The sequence below is a fragment of the Aphanomyces astaci genome, assembly GCF_000520075.1.
Source record: "Aphanomyces astaci strain APO3 unplaced genomic scaffold supercont1.19, whole genome shotgun sequence".
Lineage (NCBI taxonomy): Eukaryota > Oomycota > Saprolegniomycetes > Saprolegniales > Verrucalvaceae > Aphanomyces > Aphanomyces astaci.
In genome coordinates, this window is record NW_009798282.1 from 646,872 (window position 1) to 661,396 (window position 14,525).

The 14,525-nt window shown below is 48.1% G+C and overlaps 4 protein-coding genes across 4 annotated transcripts in view; 2 read left to right on the forward strand and 2 right to left on the reverse strand.

Annotated features, from left to right (window-relative positions):
• Positions 1–4,998, reverse strand: part of H257_08620 (hypothetical protein) — an 8,604-nt gene extending 3,606 nt beyond the window's left edge. Inside the window, exons 1-9 of the mRNA XM_009834584.1 lie at positions 4,457–4,998; positions 4,207–4,396; positions 3,850–4,156; positions 3,409–3,785; positions 2,616–2,926; positions 2,004–2,220; positions 1,457–1,545; positions 989–1,381; positions 621–933 (exon numbers count right to left, since the gene is read on the reverse strand). Coding sequence (XP_009832886.1) covers positions 621–933; positions 989–1,381; positions 1,457–1,545; positions 2,004–2,220; positions 2,616–2,926; positions 3,409–3,785; positions 3,850–4,156; positions 4,207–4,396; positions 4,457–4,945 — 2,686 coding nt within the window. The 5' untranslated portion in view covers positions 4,946–4,998. The remainder of the gene's footprint in view (positions 1–620; positions 934–988; positions 1,382–1,456; positions 1,546–2,003; positions 2,221–2,615; positions 2,927–3,408; positions 3,786–3,849; positions 4,157–4,206; positions 4,397–4,456) is intronic.
• Positions 4,999–6,679: 1,681 nt separating this feature from the next.
• H257_08621 (hypothetical protein) lies at positions 6,680–7,834 on the forward strand. The gene has a single exon (XM_009834585.1). The coding sequence runs from the start codon at positions 6,806–6,808 to the stop codon at positions 7,706–7,708; it is 903 nt and encodes a 300-aa protein (XP_009832887.1). The 5' UTR covers positions 6,680–6,805; the 3' UTR covers positions 7,709–7,834.
• An 897-nt stretch (positions 7,835–8,731) lies between these two features.
• H257_08622 (hypothetical protein) lies at positions 8,732–9,298 on the reverse strand (the record flags this gene model as incomplete). The annotated part of the gene is made up of 3 exons (XM_009834586.1): positions 8,732–8,769; positions 8,919–9,131; positions 9,229–9,298. 3 exons carry the CDS (start codon positions 9,296–9,298, stop codon positions 8,732–8,734), a joined length of 321 nt encoding a protein of 106 aa, XP_009832888.1.
• A 2,346-nt stretch (positions 9,299–11,644) lies between these two features.
• Positions 11,645–14,509, forward strand: H257_08623 (hypothetical protein). Its single transcript, XM_009834587.1, has 2 exons — positions 11,645–11,951; positions 12,011–14,509. Exons 1-2 carry the CDS (start codon positions 11,667–11,669, stop codon positions 14,444–14,446), a joined length of 2,721 nt encoding a protein of 906 aa, XP_009832889.1. The 5' UTR covers positions 11,645–11,666; the 3' UTR covers positions 14,447–14,509.
• The last annotated feature ends 16 nt before the right edge of the window (positions 14,510–14,525 follow it).

Below are 14,525 nucleotides of genomic sequence, written 5' to 3' on the forward strand. Positions count from 1 at the left end.
TATATATATATATATACTGTTATATATATACACTGTTAAAACATATATATGCATGTGTTTATGAATATTTTCGAAGCCTTTGAAATAAAAAAGGCAAGTCTGGATGCCACAGAACATTTGATGTGTCAATTAATATTCTGAAAGTATTTTCAAAATGTTCTGATGTGACCTTTGGATGATGCCATGATGCAAGGAGAACTGTTGCTGGAATATCAAGTAAGTAGGTAAAAATTGGCCAGTTGCAAACTATTTTTGTTAGAAAAGAGTAAAAATTCGACGTATTTTGTCACATTATATATGTTAGACTTTTGGTAGCCACACACACACAAAAGCCATCGTTTGAAAAAGTGTCAAAATATTTCTGAAAACTTGCAAAACGAGGAGTTTTCTGACATTTTTTGTGGCAGCCAGTGTGGCCCGAAAAAATAAAAAAACATTGTCTTTCATAAAATATGTATATCATAAAATAGTATCAAAGAATACACGGCAGTTTCATATCGATGATATAATATAGCATATTTATATTGAACCAAACCATCTATAGATAGTATTATTGCATTCTCATTGAAACGTCGAAAACATTAGAACGCTGTCGCATATGTCAACAAGCGCGCACTTGCCTCGGGTGACGGCATGCACGAGCGCAACTTCGGCGGCTTGCAAGCCGTCGATATCCGGTGCACAACAAGCTAGCGGTAGCACTTGCATGGTGGATTTGGTTCGTTTTAGCATGGTCGGAGATACCGAGGCGGTGGCAACGGTCGGTTCAAAGTCCAGAACAGACACAAACGTGAGCAGCACCCGGTGCAGGACAGCGGGTGACACGCGGCTCTGGTACGACGCCAGGAGCAGCAGCAACTCCACGCCCCGGGTCAAGTATTGCGTCAAGACCGTTTTGGTCGTCCGCCCCGACACTGCGTCCGCCGTCTGCTCCTGCACACAAACACAACATGAGTATATATAGTACCGTTGTCCTGCGCCTAGGTACCTCGTCCATCATGTCGGCTATCAGCACGTGCGAGTCCGTGTGCGCCCGAAGCCGGGGCCGACGGGGGGGAAGGGGGGAAAGCGGGGGGGCCGCCGCCGCCCGGCCAAACGCGCGGCAGTCGACGCACGACACGAGCTTGACCGTCATGTCGTTCATATCCACGTCGTGCAGTACGTACCGGTTCTCGACCATCCGCACCAACACATCGACCGCCACGTCAAAGTTGGCGGCGTGGGTTTCCGTGCTCGCCATCGTGAGCGCCGCTACGACGAGCTTGGGAATGGGCAGAATTCCCACCGACGGCTTGGTCGTTGGCCCCCGACATGCCATCAGAAACGGCGACGTCCGCGTCGAACGTCCATCCTCGTGGGTAGTTTCATCTGTCAGGAGCATCTACGCATATGCGTGTTTCACAATGGCATGGGTTCTTGTGGGAATTAAAAGGTTTTTCGGTTTTCAATGCTTTACATGGAACGAAGCATTCGCGGTACACACTTGGCGCAAGCATGTGATGGCTACGCCCCGCACATACGAGTCGCGGTGGGTCACAGCATATCCTACACAAAAGGTATCGAGCTTGTACGACGACAGACAGTATATATAGAACCGATCGAAATCTGAATGTGATATTGGGAGAATACTATCAACTATTATTATTCATACGACCTTGAAATATATATATATATATATATATATATATATCGGGTGAATTTGCAAAAAATATCGAATATCGATTCGATTCGAAAGTAAAAGCGAAGCCTGTATGAAAAAAATATCAATTTGATTCGGAAAAGTAGAATATGAAGTGTTCGAATTGACCAATCAAACAACAATCGTATGCCAGCATTCGACAATGTGCACTCTAAATATATGTCGAGCACAAGGTAGGTGTATGTACCTCATAAGAGTTTCAAAAATATATTGAAATATATCTAGTTGATTCGAAATATCACAAAACTAGGATGGACGACTCAAACAACAATCGTATGCGACAATGCGTACTCTCTCTGTATACCTGTAAGCAGCTCAAAGATGCGCACGCAACGCGTCGACGGAATGTGCGGAAAACACGCGTGGAACAGTGTCACAAGTCCGTGGGTGGCCTTGTGCTTGGCATCGGCAAACTTGGCCGATGTCGCCGCCATATGAAGCAGGTCCACGAGCGGATAAAACTTGACTGAATCTACTTCACGCGCCACTCGCACAATCAGGTCCAGTCCAGCCTCCCGCACCTACAACAATATACAATATATTTATTGTTGTTTTCACACATACATATATATATAGTTTTGTTAATATATATTGTTGTGTTTATATGTTTATAGTTGTGTTAGTTCCAAGTAGGAGCAACACATGGAGAAAATGACCAAAAATACACAAGGATCGGTACAAGGATTTTTGCCATTTTAGAAATTGCAGGAAACAATCATCGATTTTTCGTGTGGGAATGAAATTAACAGTGAAATGTACAATCACCACCCCGGACCTTTTGTTATATACATACAAACTTGAGTCGACATTTTGGGTACAAGGACGAGACGATATATATACAGTATCTATCCCGTTTTCAACCTCACGCATTCAAACTAGTATTCGAAATGCAGACGACCACATGCAACACACATGCCTGAGGGTCGTCGTCGTCGTGAACTAGCTGCAGACACGGCACAAATAGGTCGTCTAGCACCCGGTCTTCGCAAATATGGCGACATAACGTGACGATTTCATCCAGGACACTGAGCGCTTGAAGGCGGATGATGACGTGGACGCCTGTGGATGCAAAGAACGTCGCGACCAGGTCGTGCAAATTCGCGAGCCAGTTCGAGTCGCTGGCCGGATGGCACGCTTCGGCTCGAAAGGTCACGAGGTTGGTCACCGTTGCAAGCGGGCAGTACGCCATATATACCTCCACGACCGCATAAAAGTCGTAGAGGTTGCCTACGAGTGTGTTTGTGTAAGGCTTGAAAACCAATCATATACAATAAATACACTATCAAATGTCCAGTGGATGCTGCTTTGAAATAGCATGAAAATCCAGCATCACATATATATATATATATATATATATACAATGTTTCATTCGATTTGATGAAAATACAATATACTTCAACGTTCATCCGTCGAGTGGAACGACTTAATCTTCTCAAGCCGATTCGAAATTCGAGTGTTGGGGTTACTGCCAAATCCGCACACGATTGATCGACCAATCAAAACCCAGATCACGAATCAAGTAGCCAATCAAACCCACTCTTCGACCAACTCAATATTGAATTTTAGTGTGTTACTTCAATTAGTGTGACACAGGACGATTTTACGTATACAAAAGTCAGGTACAACGAATCGATCGATATAGATTTGGTGAATCAGCACAAACGTCCAAAGTTTGGGTAAAAGGACCATATATATATCGCCTTGAGAACCTTGAAAGCGGCGGTGTGACGACGACAAGGGCGGGTCCGACAGTTGCTTTGGGTGGTGCAGCGCTTCCACGAGCAGCAACGTGTCCAGTAACTCACCCGCCAGTCGGTCTGCCGGACCTTCGTCAGCAAAAGCTTGCGCAGCCATCCACGGAAACAACCGGCGCAGGTAATCAAACACCAAGTCCCACTCAATGAGCATCTGGTCGCCGTACTTTTTGATCAGTCGCTGCAAACTCAGCACGACTTCAAATATGACTATGCTGTGGGGGCTCTGAACCGCGGGCAGCAGGCTTCGCAAGACGGAGCTCCGCCCAACTTCCAAGCTCGTCACCCGCTGACTCCCCCACGCGCTCATCCCGATAAAGAACACGGCGCCACTAACATGAATTTTGAGGGCCAATATGGGAGAACCTAGCTAGCCTGCCAGAAAGCCAGCCATACCGCACGACAAATGGGGCCACGGGCGCTTCAAGCAGCCCCAACAGCCCGTGCAGAACTTGATACCGCGACGCTCCCGACAGCAAGTGCTTGATGATAGCCCACGTGCTCACGCCATCCTCCTTGACGTTGACCAGCCCACACAACGACGCCAGACACTCGGGTGTGGCGGCGGCGGCGTCCAACTCGTGATTGACCAAGATCGTCATGAACTTGAGGAACCGCTTGCACGCGTCCTTGTCCCTTCGGGCGTACGCGGCGTCAGCTCGGCCAGACAGGAGTGTTGTAATCGACGTCACAATCTCGGGCTCTACATCAGCACAATCATCATCTGAGTTCGTTTGATTGTGATTTGTGTACCCAAAGCATGAGGAGACCGCCTCAGAATGCAGTGCAGCAGCGAACTGAGCTCTTTCTGGGCATCAGATGTCTCCAGTAATGTCAATAACACCCAGCCCAAGTCCTTGGCAAATGGCAGCACCGTCCGGCCGTCTTGTACCAGCAGCCGCAAACTGTTTTGCCGCCGGAGGAATTCGCCGTGTCCCGTGGTCTAGAAAGATTGTGTATATATGTGACAGAGATATAACTGTTGATAGCCAATGTTTCGTACCAAAAGTTGAAAGATGGCAAGACGCATGCCCAGTGGCACCCGGTCGTAATGCAGTTCGAGGCACACGTCCAGAAACGTGTATGCTATGGCACGAGTGTCGTGATTACGATGGCTGAGCAGCTTGTCGACACACTGCCACGCCGACTGCAAGTGGCAGCTGTCCACACGGACGCGCCTAAGCCCGGCCGCCACTTTCGCCACATGCGCGACAAACGCACGCTCGTCCACGCGGGAGCTGGTGAGGTACACGGAAAACCCAAGTGAATCTGCGACGTGGTCTGCCGCGTCTTCCCGACGCAAAGTATACATGTGCACGAGAAGGTTGATCTGACTGACGAGGTCGTCACTGGTGCGCGCTGTGTCGTCAGTTGGTTGGTCGTGCTGTTGTCGGAGGCTGGTGGCCTTGTGTGCTGTGCGTTTGGCCAAGGCAGATGATTGCTGGGCATTGATCTTTGCCGGTGCAGGTGGAGAATTCTCACTCGATGACATCGTTCAACCAGCGCCAACCCGGTCGACTCGGCCGATCTTGATCAACGTTTGAGGTAAACAAACCCAAATGGACTCACACTAATTTTACTTTAACATGAAATAGCGTGCAATGAGTTGAACCAATCATCGTCGAGGAAAGCAGATTTGGTGAATCTCAAGGGAATAAAGCAGTAACAACATCACGACGGCAGCACTTTGACGTTGATGGGACTTGCAATGCATTGGTTGGTGACGCCTTGGAACAGCATTTAGCCGAAACCAATCCAGGGTCGTAGTGCACTGTGCACCAACATTAGTAGTACGGATAATATGTAGTATCCGAATGTCGACTGATTGTAGTGGGCTTCCCGCCCTTTACGAACGCTACTGTACACGATCGCTTGTACTACAATACAAGTAAGAAACTTATTCCGAAATTGCCAAGAACTATGTTAGGGCAAAACTTACAACTTCTTTCATTGCAGTACGTCTTTGCATTAACGTTCGTTTGCTTGTATTGTCCACCGATGTAAGAGTTCTGGCAGACAAGTGTGCAGATGAGACAGGTATGCATCTTGAAGATCCTTGAGCCTGCTACGGTATATAATAACGGTCTTGACGAAAGTCCCTTATAGCTAGTGTCCTCTTTACCACATTGGTGGATTCAGCATCGAACGACTGGATGGATACCTCGTGCACTTGAACTGCGATACGGTGGGAGAGATCACTACTACATACGTAGGTATCTCAGAATGCATAGAACACTAATGACAATGTATTGACGTTTATCATAATGCTAACGTTATGCAATTGATTGAATGCCAAGCTAGCCAAGTGGGCAAGTCAGTGACATTATTGCAAACTTCAAACCATCGTTTCGCAAGAAGCTAACGTCCACTAGAGGTCTATAACTTCAAGACCAACCCTGGATCAATATTATTTTTATTATTGCTCGAGCGTTCCCTACAAACGTTACAGAGGCCGCGCTCTCGCACATCATGTGGCTTACTTTACCAACTCCATTACGACCACTCATGCCTCGTTCTGCACCCACTCTTGTACAATAATGTACGGCATTTGCGTACGAATACGGCAAACTGCCCTTGAAACCACTCGTCGCATTGTACGGTTTGTACGGCCATCGTACGTTCGCGCCAAAAATAGCATTTTGGCGGGCCTTTTTAACTAACAGCCACCGACTGCTGCTTTTTTTAGTGACGTGGCGGCATATTCGACGGTAAAAAATGAACCCCATTTGTTCAACGGATGCTTGGGTTTCTACTGCCAATCCCTCAGTGCAGGTCAAGCTTGCCTCGAGAGGGGCCACGCTACGCACACCTGCACTCGACCCCCCCCATAAAAACGGTATAAAGTGACAATGCAGTCAACCGCCCATAATGTAGACAAAACCAGCCAAATTAGCCAATGCAAACATAAAGTTATAAAGTCGACTCGTTCCTCCACGAACGCTGGACGACTCGGACAAACCACAGCATTCAACCCCGACGTACTAGTAAATCCATTCAATATACACGCTGTATTCCTAGTACAGCCGTTCGTTACTGAAGCATGTCTGCTACCAAAGCTACAGCCTGAAGGGTAGCCGCCCACCCATACCCGCCCGACGGATTTCGCATGAAATTGAAGTTTTTTTCTGTTTTTAGTCAGTTTTTGAGCCATCATGACCGTTCGTTGGCCTGATCATCTGTCGAGCCAATCGAAGTTGACTGCATCCGTCCTGCGTATCGAGTATGGCGGGACCCGCGCAGGTGGCATTATTGACACCTGGAGGACTTTACGCTCCAGAATTCAATTGGTTGCGTCGTGCCTCCAACTTCTCCACACCGTCCGTCCCCCTTCACCACATACCACCATCGACCTATGGACTTCCTGGCGTGCCACGAAGAGGTTGCGTGTGCCTCTTCACCTTGTGCCAGCTCGGGCGCGTCCTTCGAGTTCACCACGGTCGCGGCGGACGACACCGCCGACATCCTCGATACCCTCTACCGCCGCGAAAGCGGCAGCAGGTCTCGCCCCGCGGCCGACTACCTCGTGCGCACCCAGCTCCATGGCATGACATCGTCGTGGCGCGCGCAAGTCGTGGACTGGATGATGTCTGTCGCGCACACGGTCGAGTTCGAAGTGACCACGGTGGCGCTGGCCATTCATTACCTCGACATGTACCTGTCGGTGGTGTCCGTGCGCCAGACGGACCTCGAGCTCATCGCGCTCGTGTGCCTCATGACAGCGTCCAAGTTCAACGACACGGACGGCCTGACTGTGGCCGAGGTGTCCCATATGATCGACGACAAGTACTCGGCGGCGTCGGTGCTAGCGGTGGAGCGGTCGCTTCTCCTAAAGCTGCAGTGGAGGCTGCATGCCGCGCTGCCCCACCACTTCATTGAGTGCTTTGTGGCCCAACTCCCGCAGCCCGATGTGGCGGCGGACGTCATGAGTCGCTGCGCTACGATGTTGGCGGCGGTAGTCCGCGACATCACGAGCTTGGACTTTGCACCGTCCGAGATTGCGTACACCGTGCTTACCCTCGCCATGCACGAACTGCATGTGGGTGCGTCGTTGCCGACATATCAAGGCGACTCTCCCCGATTGGTCGAGTGCGAAGAGGTTGTCGAAGCGATCGTCGGGCCGTCACTAAAGGGAGGGAACGATGGTACAGTCAGCAAGCGCAGCAAACGTGCGTCCAGTCCGTCTAACGTTGAAGACTTCATCGACGACAACGTCGACGCACCCCCTCGACAACGCCAGCGGCTAGGGTCCGTATAACTTAACATACACACACTTATTATTACGACAATCACACACGAAGAAACCAAGTTGGTTGCCCTTGCGCTGAACCGTGTTCATGCTGCTAGTTTGCACTTCAAAGTCCACTTTCAAATATAACTTATTGCAATTTGGTTGAAATATGCTGCTCGAAAAAAGTGAATTGTTTTTTGTGCACGTGGCACATGAAAACCCCATACGAAGTAGTTCGAAGTGGGAATGTCTTAATATTTATTGATATTAATCCAAAACTCTCAGTCAATTAACCCCGTAGTTCGAAGACGCATGTGTAACTATGTATCCTCGAAAACGTCGAAACGTATAAAACTTGTCGATCGAGGTCCGTGACAAGTCTAGCATGGGTGAGCTCGGCAAGTGCTGCTGCCTGACGGCGCTCTTGACCAAGCTCTTATGTCACCCTTTAACGTAACGTTAATAAAACACTTACGACACACTACGTTACCAGAACAGGGCCTAATTAAACTATACCCCATAACTAACAGTAAGTTTGCAATATCTATACTATTATAGTAGAGAACTTCTGCAATCGTGTGAAATTTCGGCAAAAAGCGCAAAGTAGAATTCCTTGTGTCAAGATTTCTGCAACAAACTACTTACTAACGTAGGGCACCAGTCATCGGCACTGTTGTAAGCTAATAGAAATGCCCGAATGCCTCTTATTGGTCAAAATGTAGTTCTTCAAGAATTAGTGCCCCTTATAAATTAGAGGTTGGACCAGTAAATTTTGTGTTGATCATACAGAAATCGTTACTGTAGCAGTTAATACCCAATCTAAACACATATTCCTTTGATAGCTAATATGATGACAGCATGCGAACTAGAGCTAACCAACCAACAACCCAATGGTGTTCAATGGGGGTTCGGGGTTCCGGGGTTTCGGGGTTTTTAAACACAAACATAACGTTAACTGAATACCACTCAATACAATCAAATCAATCGAATATGATGTATCCAGCATAACGATAACATTTGACAACACGTTTGAATTAACAGTACATAACTTCACACAGCGTATATAGTCTGCTGGGGTTTCGGGGTTTCTGACAATGAAATACCAAAATACATAGATATAATATCGAAATACATCCATGAAATACCTACATACATAGATGAAACACCAAAAGACATGGATAAAATACCATATAGATACATCGATGATATATACCCAAAGAAACAGATGAAATAATACCTAAAATCTCGGGAGCTGACCATCGAAACGACCCCGCGCCGTGTGTTAGCAGCACTTGGACATCCATTTCCCGCGACCAGCCAAAATCCGTCAGTTTCGCATCCCCCGAGCTGTGGAGCAGCACATGCTTGGACTTGACATCGCGGTGGATGATACTGGCTTCATGAAGGCACACAAGCGCCTCGATCAACTGGATGGTGTACCGGAGCTTCTCTGTCCACATATCGACACTGCGGCTGGTTCGGGTATGATGTAAAAAATATTTTTAAAAGTAATAATAGATAAAACATGATTTATAACAGTAGTATACCGCGGTCCATAAACTCAAACACGAGGTGCAGGTTGCCGTCGTCGGGGACGGACCACACGAGCCCGTACATGGCAAGGATGTTTGGCGAGAGTTGGAGGATTCAATACATTACACAAGTCTAAAACAAGTTCCGATGACTGGTGCCCTACGAAAAACGCTACTTTTGAAAATCCTGCACGTGTTTACTATTTAAATTGATATCCTTTTAACCTCAATTCATGAGCTGAATCTTGCGGTTATTTTGATATCACATCAATATGTTGTCTAACGTTACTAGACAACTTCTACATTCATTACTTTGAAGTAGTATGTACTTGGAGTAGTACTTCCTATTAATTGTAGGTGTAACAAAGTTGATAATAAAATTACGGAGAATGACTAACTTCACTATCAAGACATATATATTTGAGGCAATGTTATATTAAAGTTATTACTATTAATACTTCGAAGTAAGGTAACGCATCGAATTCGCGAACACTTTTTGCCTTGTGTCATGCCTAATTTTTGACGCAACATATCTCTGGAAATCCTTGGAATTTCGTAAATCTGAAGTCATATAAGGAAAATATAATTCGAGCACTATTTTATAGTTCCTTCATAAACAACTGAATATGTTGTTTGTATAGGATTATAAGGAGCAGTCGTAAACGTGGGAACGAAAGTTTGTCATTTTCTATTTCTCGGCAGGAGGCTGCGGGAAATGATCAACTTTACGATCCTCAAACGATATGGCAGCGCATTATTCATCATCACCATACAACACGCTAGAATCAAATCGTGTTCAGTCTGAGCAAGAAAGTAGCGGTGCACTACATTTAATTGCCATTTTGAAGGATTGGCATCGTCCTCAATCAGATTGCGCTGAGTTGCTTGACTCCACACAAAACGGTTGCATAACTTTTAAAAATATGACATTTAAATGTTAGAAAATTATAACATAACATATCAATATATGCTATAAATAATTGTTTGTCATCTTTTCGCTATATTATTCATTACTCAAAATTTGAGCAAATTGAGACGTAGAATCGACAGATCTCAATGTGGTGAAGAAATTCTACGACTCTCAGTCAGATTCAAATTTGGTGATGAATGTGATCCAGAAATAGATATTTAACCTAACATTAGTGGTATTTTACATGGGCGCTTGGATATGCCGCTGAGATGTATCTTGATATTTGTACGTGACTCTTATCCGTATATAATATCCGGAGGCAGGTGGGACGTTTAACCTAGTGATAAAACGCATGAGTTCGGTATTTACAGTTAACGCATTACTCTAGGTATTTGGGTTTAACTCACATTAATTGTACGTTAAATAATAAAACCTCCACTCTTCGATTTGGCCAGTTGGAAGTTTTTAGATGATGTGCACTATTGCTTGGTTTTTAAATTTCCTCAGAATTTAATGTCAAATCGATTAAATTACCAAACAGTTCTGAGCTGCCACTGTGAAGTTGCTACACCATCGTTTCAGGTTGTTGGGTCTTGTCGAAAGCCCAATCAAAAGTCCTCAGCCCCTAATGCGTCTACTAGACCTGACAAGAGCTAATTCGATGGAGCTGTGTGGTATGCTACCAATTCCCTTTGAGGTTCGCTGTACTTATGCAACCTCTTGGTTGAAATAAAGGTCCAAAACAATGATCTTTTTTCGGATTTTCCTTGAAGTTGTCGCACCCGGTCGTCGGTCGTAGTTCGAAGTCGCAAGTGTAAACGTCAAAACTTTTCAATCACACTCCGTGATGGGTTGGCTGGCTGCGCACCTACTGTCACACGAGACGTACAACAGTAGTCCTGAACAAGGTACTACGTACTAGTATTAATATATCGTTTGATTTTCTTTCTACTAGTACTCCAAAGTACTTCGAGCTGATGACTGCATTTGCGTCGCTCCTTCCAAAGCCCTGAAACCTTGCAATCCAAATGAAAGTTGGTAATACAGAGATACTTATTGACCAAAGACGCAAGCATGTATGGACTCGTTGGAAATGTCATTCGCTCGTTTTGTTTGGGTTGCGTTGCCATTTCAAAGTACAGTGGAACGTTGTATCTGCCTTTCGTGCTCCGCAAGTGCTGCTGCCTGACATCGCCCTTGACCAAGCTCTTGTGCATCCCTTGAACTTAACAGCACACTTATTACTACCGCACACACACCGGTAATGCGCAAATCAGCTCAAAGGCGTTTTTTTCACTACAATGACCATTTCTCGTAGTCGTCGTCCTTGACTGTAAAGTACTAGTAGTACAGTATACTACTACTAATAGTACTAGTAGAGTACTCGTTTTGGTTGAAATAAAACTCGAAATATTTGAAGTAAAGCTCGAAATAACGATTCAGATTTGTACCCGGCACAGGAGAAATCCGTAGTTCGAAGTCGCATGTGTGCGTTTCCACGAAAACGTCAAAACTTTTCCATCGAGCTTGGTAACAAGTTCGCATGGGTGTTCTCGGCAAATGCTGCTGCCTGACGGCGCTCTTGACCAAGATCGTATGCCTCGCATGTACCTTTGGTCCTCTCATCTTCATGTATCTGCTCTACGCGCTATACATCAAACCATGGGGCGAACAGCAAGTCCGCGACCTCACGCGCGGCGTCAACTTGTCCAGCCCAACGGTGAATTGTTCGGGGTGCGTTGTCGGCGTCAACACGCAATTCCCCACCAACACCACGGGCATATTGCACTTTATGGATACCAGTGGTGGTAAAGCTTCCAGCGCCGCGGTATGCACACCTCGTCGATACTGAATATGTCGTCGCCTCATGCGAAGTCTCTCCATCAGGTTGGCACCTCGCTGTTTGCAACCATTGCGGCCATCTTGGCCGGCACTGCGGTCGGTGGCTCTGTGGCCCAACTCGGCAGCTCGGGCAGCATGGGCGCCGGGGCGTACGAAATGATATCGATCGTCGAACAGGCGCAATTCGTAGGACTTTTGGGCCAATTGGCCACCGGTGGCGTACCCACGTTCTTCCAGCAGTTCACCAAGGATTTGTCTTGGGTCAACTTCAACGTTGTCAAGCTAGCCAACTCAGACCTGGCTCCCAAGCGTCAGCTGCTCAACCTCCTCGAAGCCCAGCACCAACAAACGGGCGTCGACAGGTACGCAACCATGGTGGGTGTGTTGCCCGAGGAGCTGTTCTACTACACCCTGTTGGCTCTGGGGGTGGTGTTGGGCGGGGTGCTGGTGCTGTACGTGGTAGCGGTGGCGGTGATGTCGTACTTGAGCAAATCAAAAGCCAACCTGTGGGGGACCTACTTTCGCAAAGTCATATGGGCGTTCGTCCTCATCCTGCTCCTGGCTTTGTACATCCTGTCCATGACGGGATCCTATCGTGCGTACTTCCACATCAAGCGGGACGGCGCCGGCGCGGCATCCGCGGCAATCGTGATCTTGCTCGTAATCGTCGGCACGACCCTCATCTACGGCATCCTGGTGATTGCAACCAATCCGTCTGAACTGGCTGACATCGGCACGTTCGAGCACGAACAGCGGCCGTTCAACGCCGCATACGGGCCGTACTATGAAGAATTCAACGTGGACAACCGATACTTTTTTGTCCCCAAAGCTATCTTGGCCGTCACCTCGGGGGTTATCGTGGGGGTTGTGCAGGCACCGACGTGGCAGCTGGGGCTGCTCATCGGCGCCAATCTCTTGTTTCTGTTGGCGTTGGTCGTGCGCGAGCCGTTTCTGCTCCGGTTTCTGTTTTACATTGGCGTCTTGTCGTCGTTCCTCAAGGTGTTTTTGCTCCTTTTGATGGTCATCATGATCCGCGACGATGTGTTCCCGCAAAACGTTCGGGACCACGTCGCATATGTGATTGTGGGCGTCAACTTGGCCGTGTTTGCGTTATTGATTGTGCGACAGCTGTACGTGGCCGGCCGCAAGGTCGTCCTGTCGTGCGGCGCCAAGAAGAACAAGGACGCCAACAACACCACTGCCACTCGCGCCGACTTTGACCAAGGCGAGTCGCCCGTGCAGACTCCCATGACTCGCCAGCCCAAGACAGCCAGCTATACCAACGACTTGGAGCGAGCAAGGCACAAACCGACCCGTCAGAATCGCAACAACGATGTGCGGGAACCGTTGAACGTTCAAGCCACGTCGTCTGGGGCTGCTGGTACCTACCCTCTTGGTGACGTCGATAGAGATACCAATCTATCGTCCACAGCTCCAACGGCACCTTCAAAATTTAGCTTTGGTCGTCCTCCTAATACAAGAACTACTGCCATGGGTATACACTCCAAGCCACTGCCTCCATCCCCCACGACTTCTCAGCTTCCCCCGCCACCGCCCACAAGTGCGCTGGCATCCCCAACGTCCGGGGCAGCTCCGGCGTCGGCGGCAGCAGCTAGCGGTGCCTTTCTAGCTGCTTCCCCCCGTTCGCCCCGTCCACACGACCCCAACGAGTACGATGTGGACAGTGAAATCCATGGCTACGGTGGCGGTGGCTTCATTCCAGATATGAGGGGCGACCAGAGTTTTGACTCGTACGGATCTCTATCGTTTGGGTCGTATGAGAACAACATGGTACGCCAAAGCTCCAAGATAAGCAGTGATTCAGCGTCAGTGGGAGGAGAAGGGGATGCATCGTCATCGATCGCATACCTCGGGCGAAAGTCCTCTTATGACAGCTTCACGTCGCTCCAGCCGGGTAATTACGTCTCCCCATCTCACCGGCCGTCTCAGTCAGACACCCCAACGTCGTTTGCATCGTACAACCAGGGACCCAGTACTTTTACCCCAAATCCGGTGCGAGAACGACAGAATAATGATACGCTCAACGACAGCTTTCAGTCGTTTCAAAGCGACGAAGCATCGTTTACCAACTCGAACCTGTTTCAGAGCGGTGGGTCGCAGCAGGTGCTGGACACCCTCGCCGCCAAGTACTTGGCCGAAAGGAATGGCCAGCAAGCCAACAAAGGCGCGGTCGCGGCTACTCCGCTCAGTCCGTCCGCAGTTCCAATGCTAGAACGAAGGGTGTTGTCTGGGGATGTAATTGCCCGCCAACGCTCTCGAAGTCTGGACGACTGGGGACTCCAACCACAGACGAAAGGCGGCGGCAGTCCGTCGAGGCACTCGGAGTCGTCGTTGTTGGATCCGCACAAACGCAATCACGATGATGACGATGATGGCAAGCGCAAGTCCGTGTACCTTCGGTATATTGCCAATGACCAACCCCATTCTTTCATGGACTCGGAAGACGAGTTCGATCTGTAGGGAGCCAAGGAAGGGGGTATATGTTAATATATATATATATACCAAGCGATTGATTGTATCAAATGTGTGTCGTGCCATG

Coding starts and splice junctions, on each gene's coding strand:
- H257_08621 (XM_009834585.1), top strand. CDS start 6,806: ATGGACTTCCTGGCGTGCCACGAAGAGGTTGCGTGTGCCTCTTCACCT.
- H257_08623 (XM_009834587.1), top strand. CDS start 11,667: ATGGGTGTTCTCGGCAAATGCTGCTGCCTGACGGCGCTCTTGACCAAG. Junction 11,952..12,010: donor GTAAAGCTTCCAGCGCCGCG/GTATGCACACCT, acceptor TCTCTCCATCAG/GTTGGCACCTCGCTGTTTGC.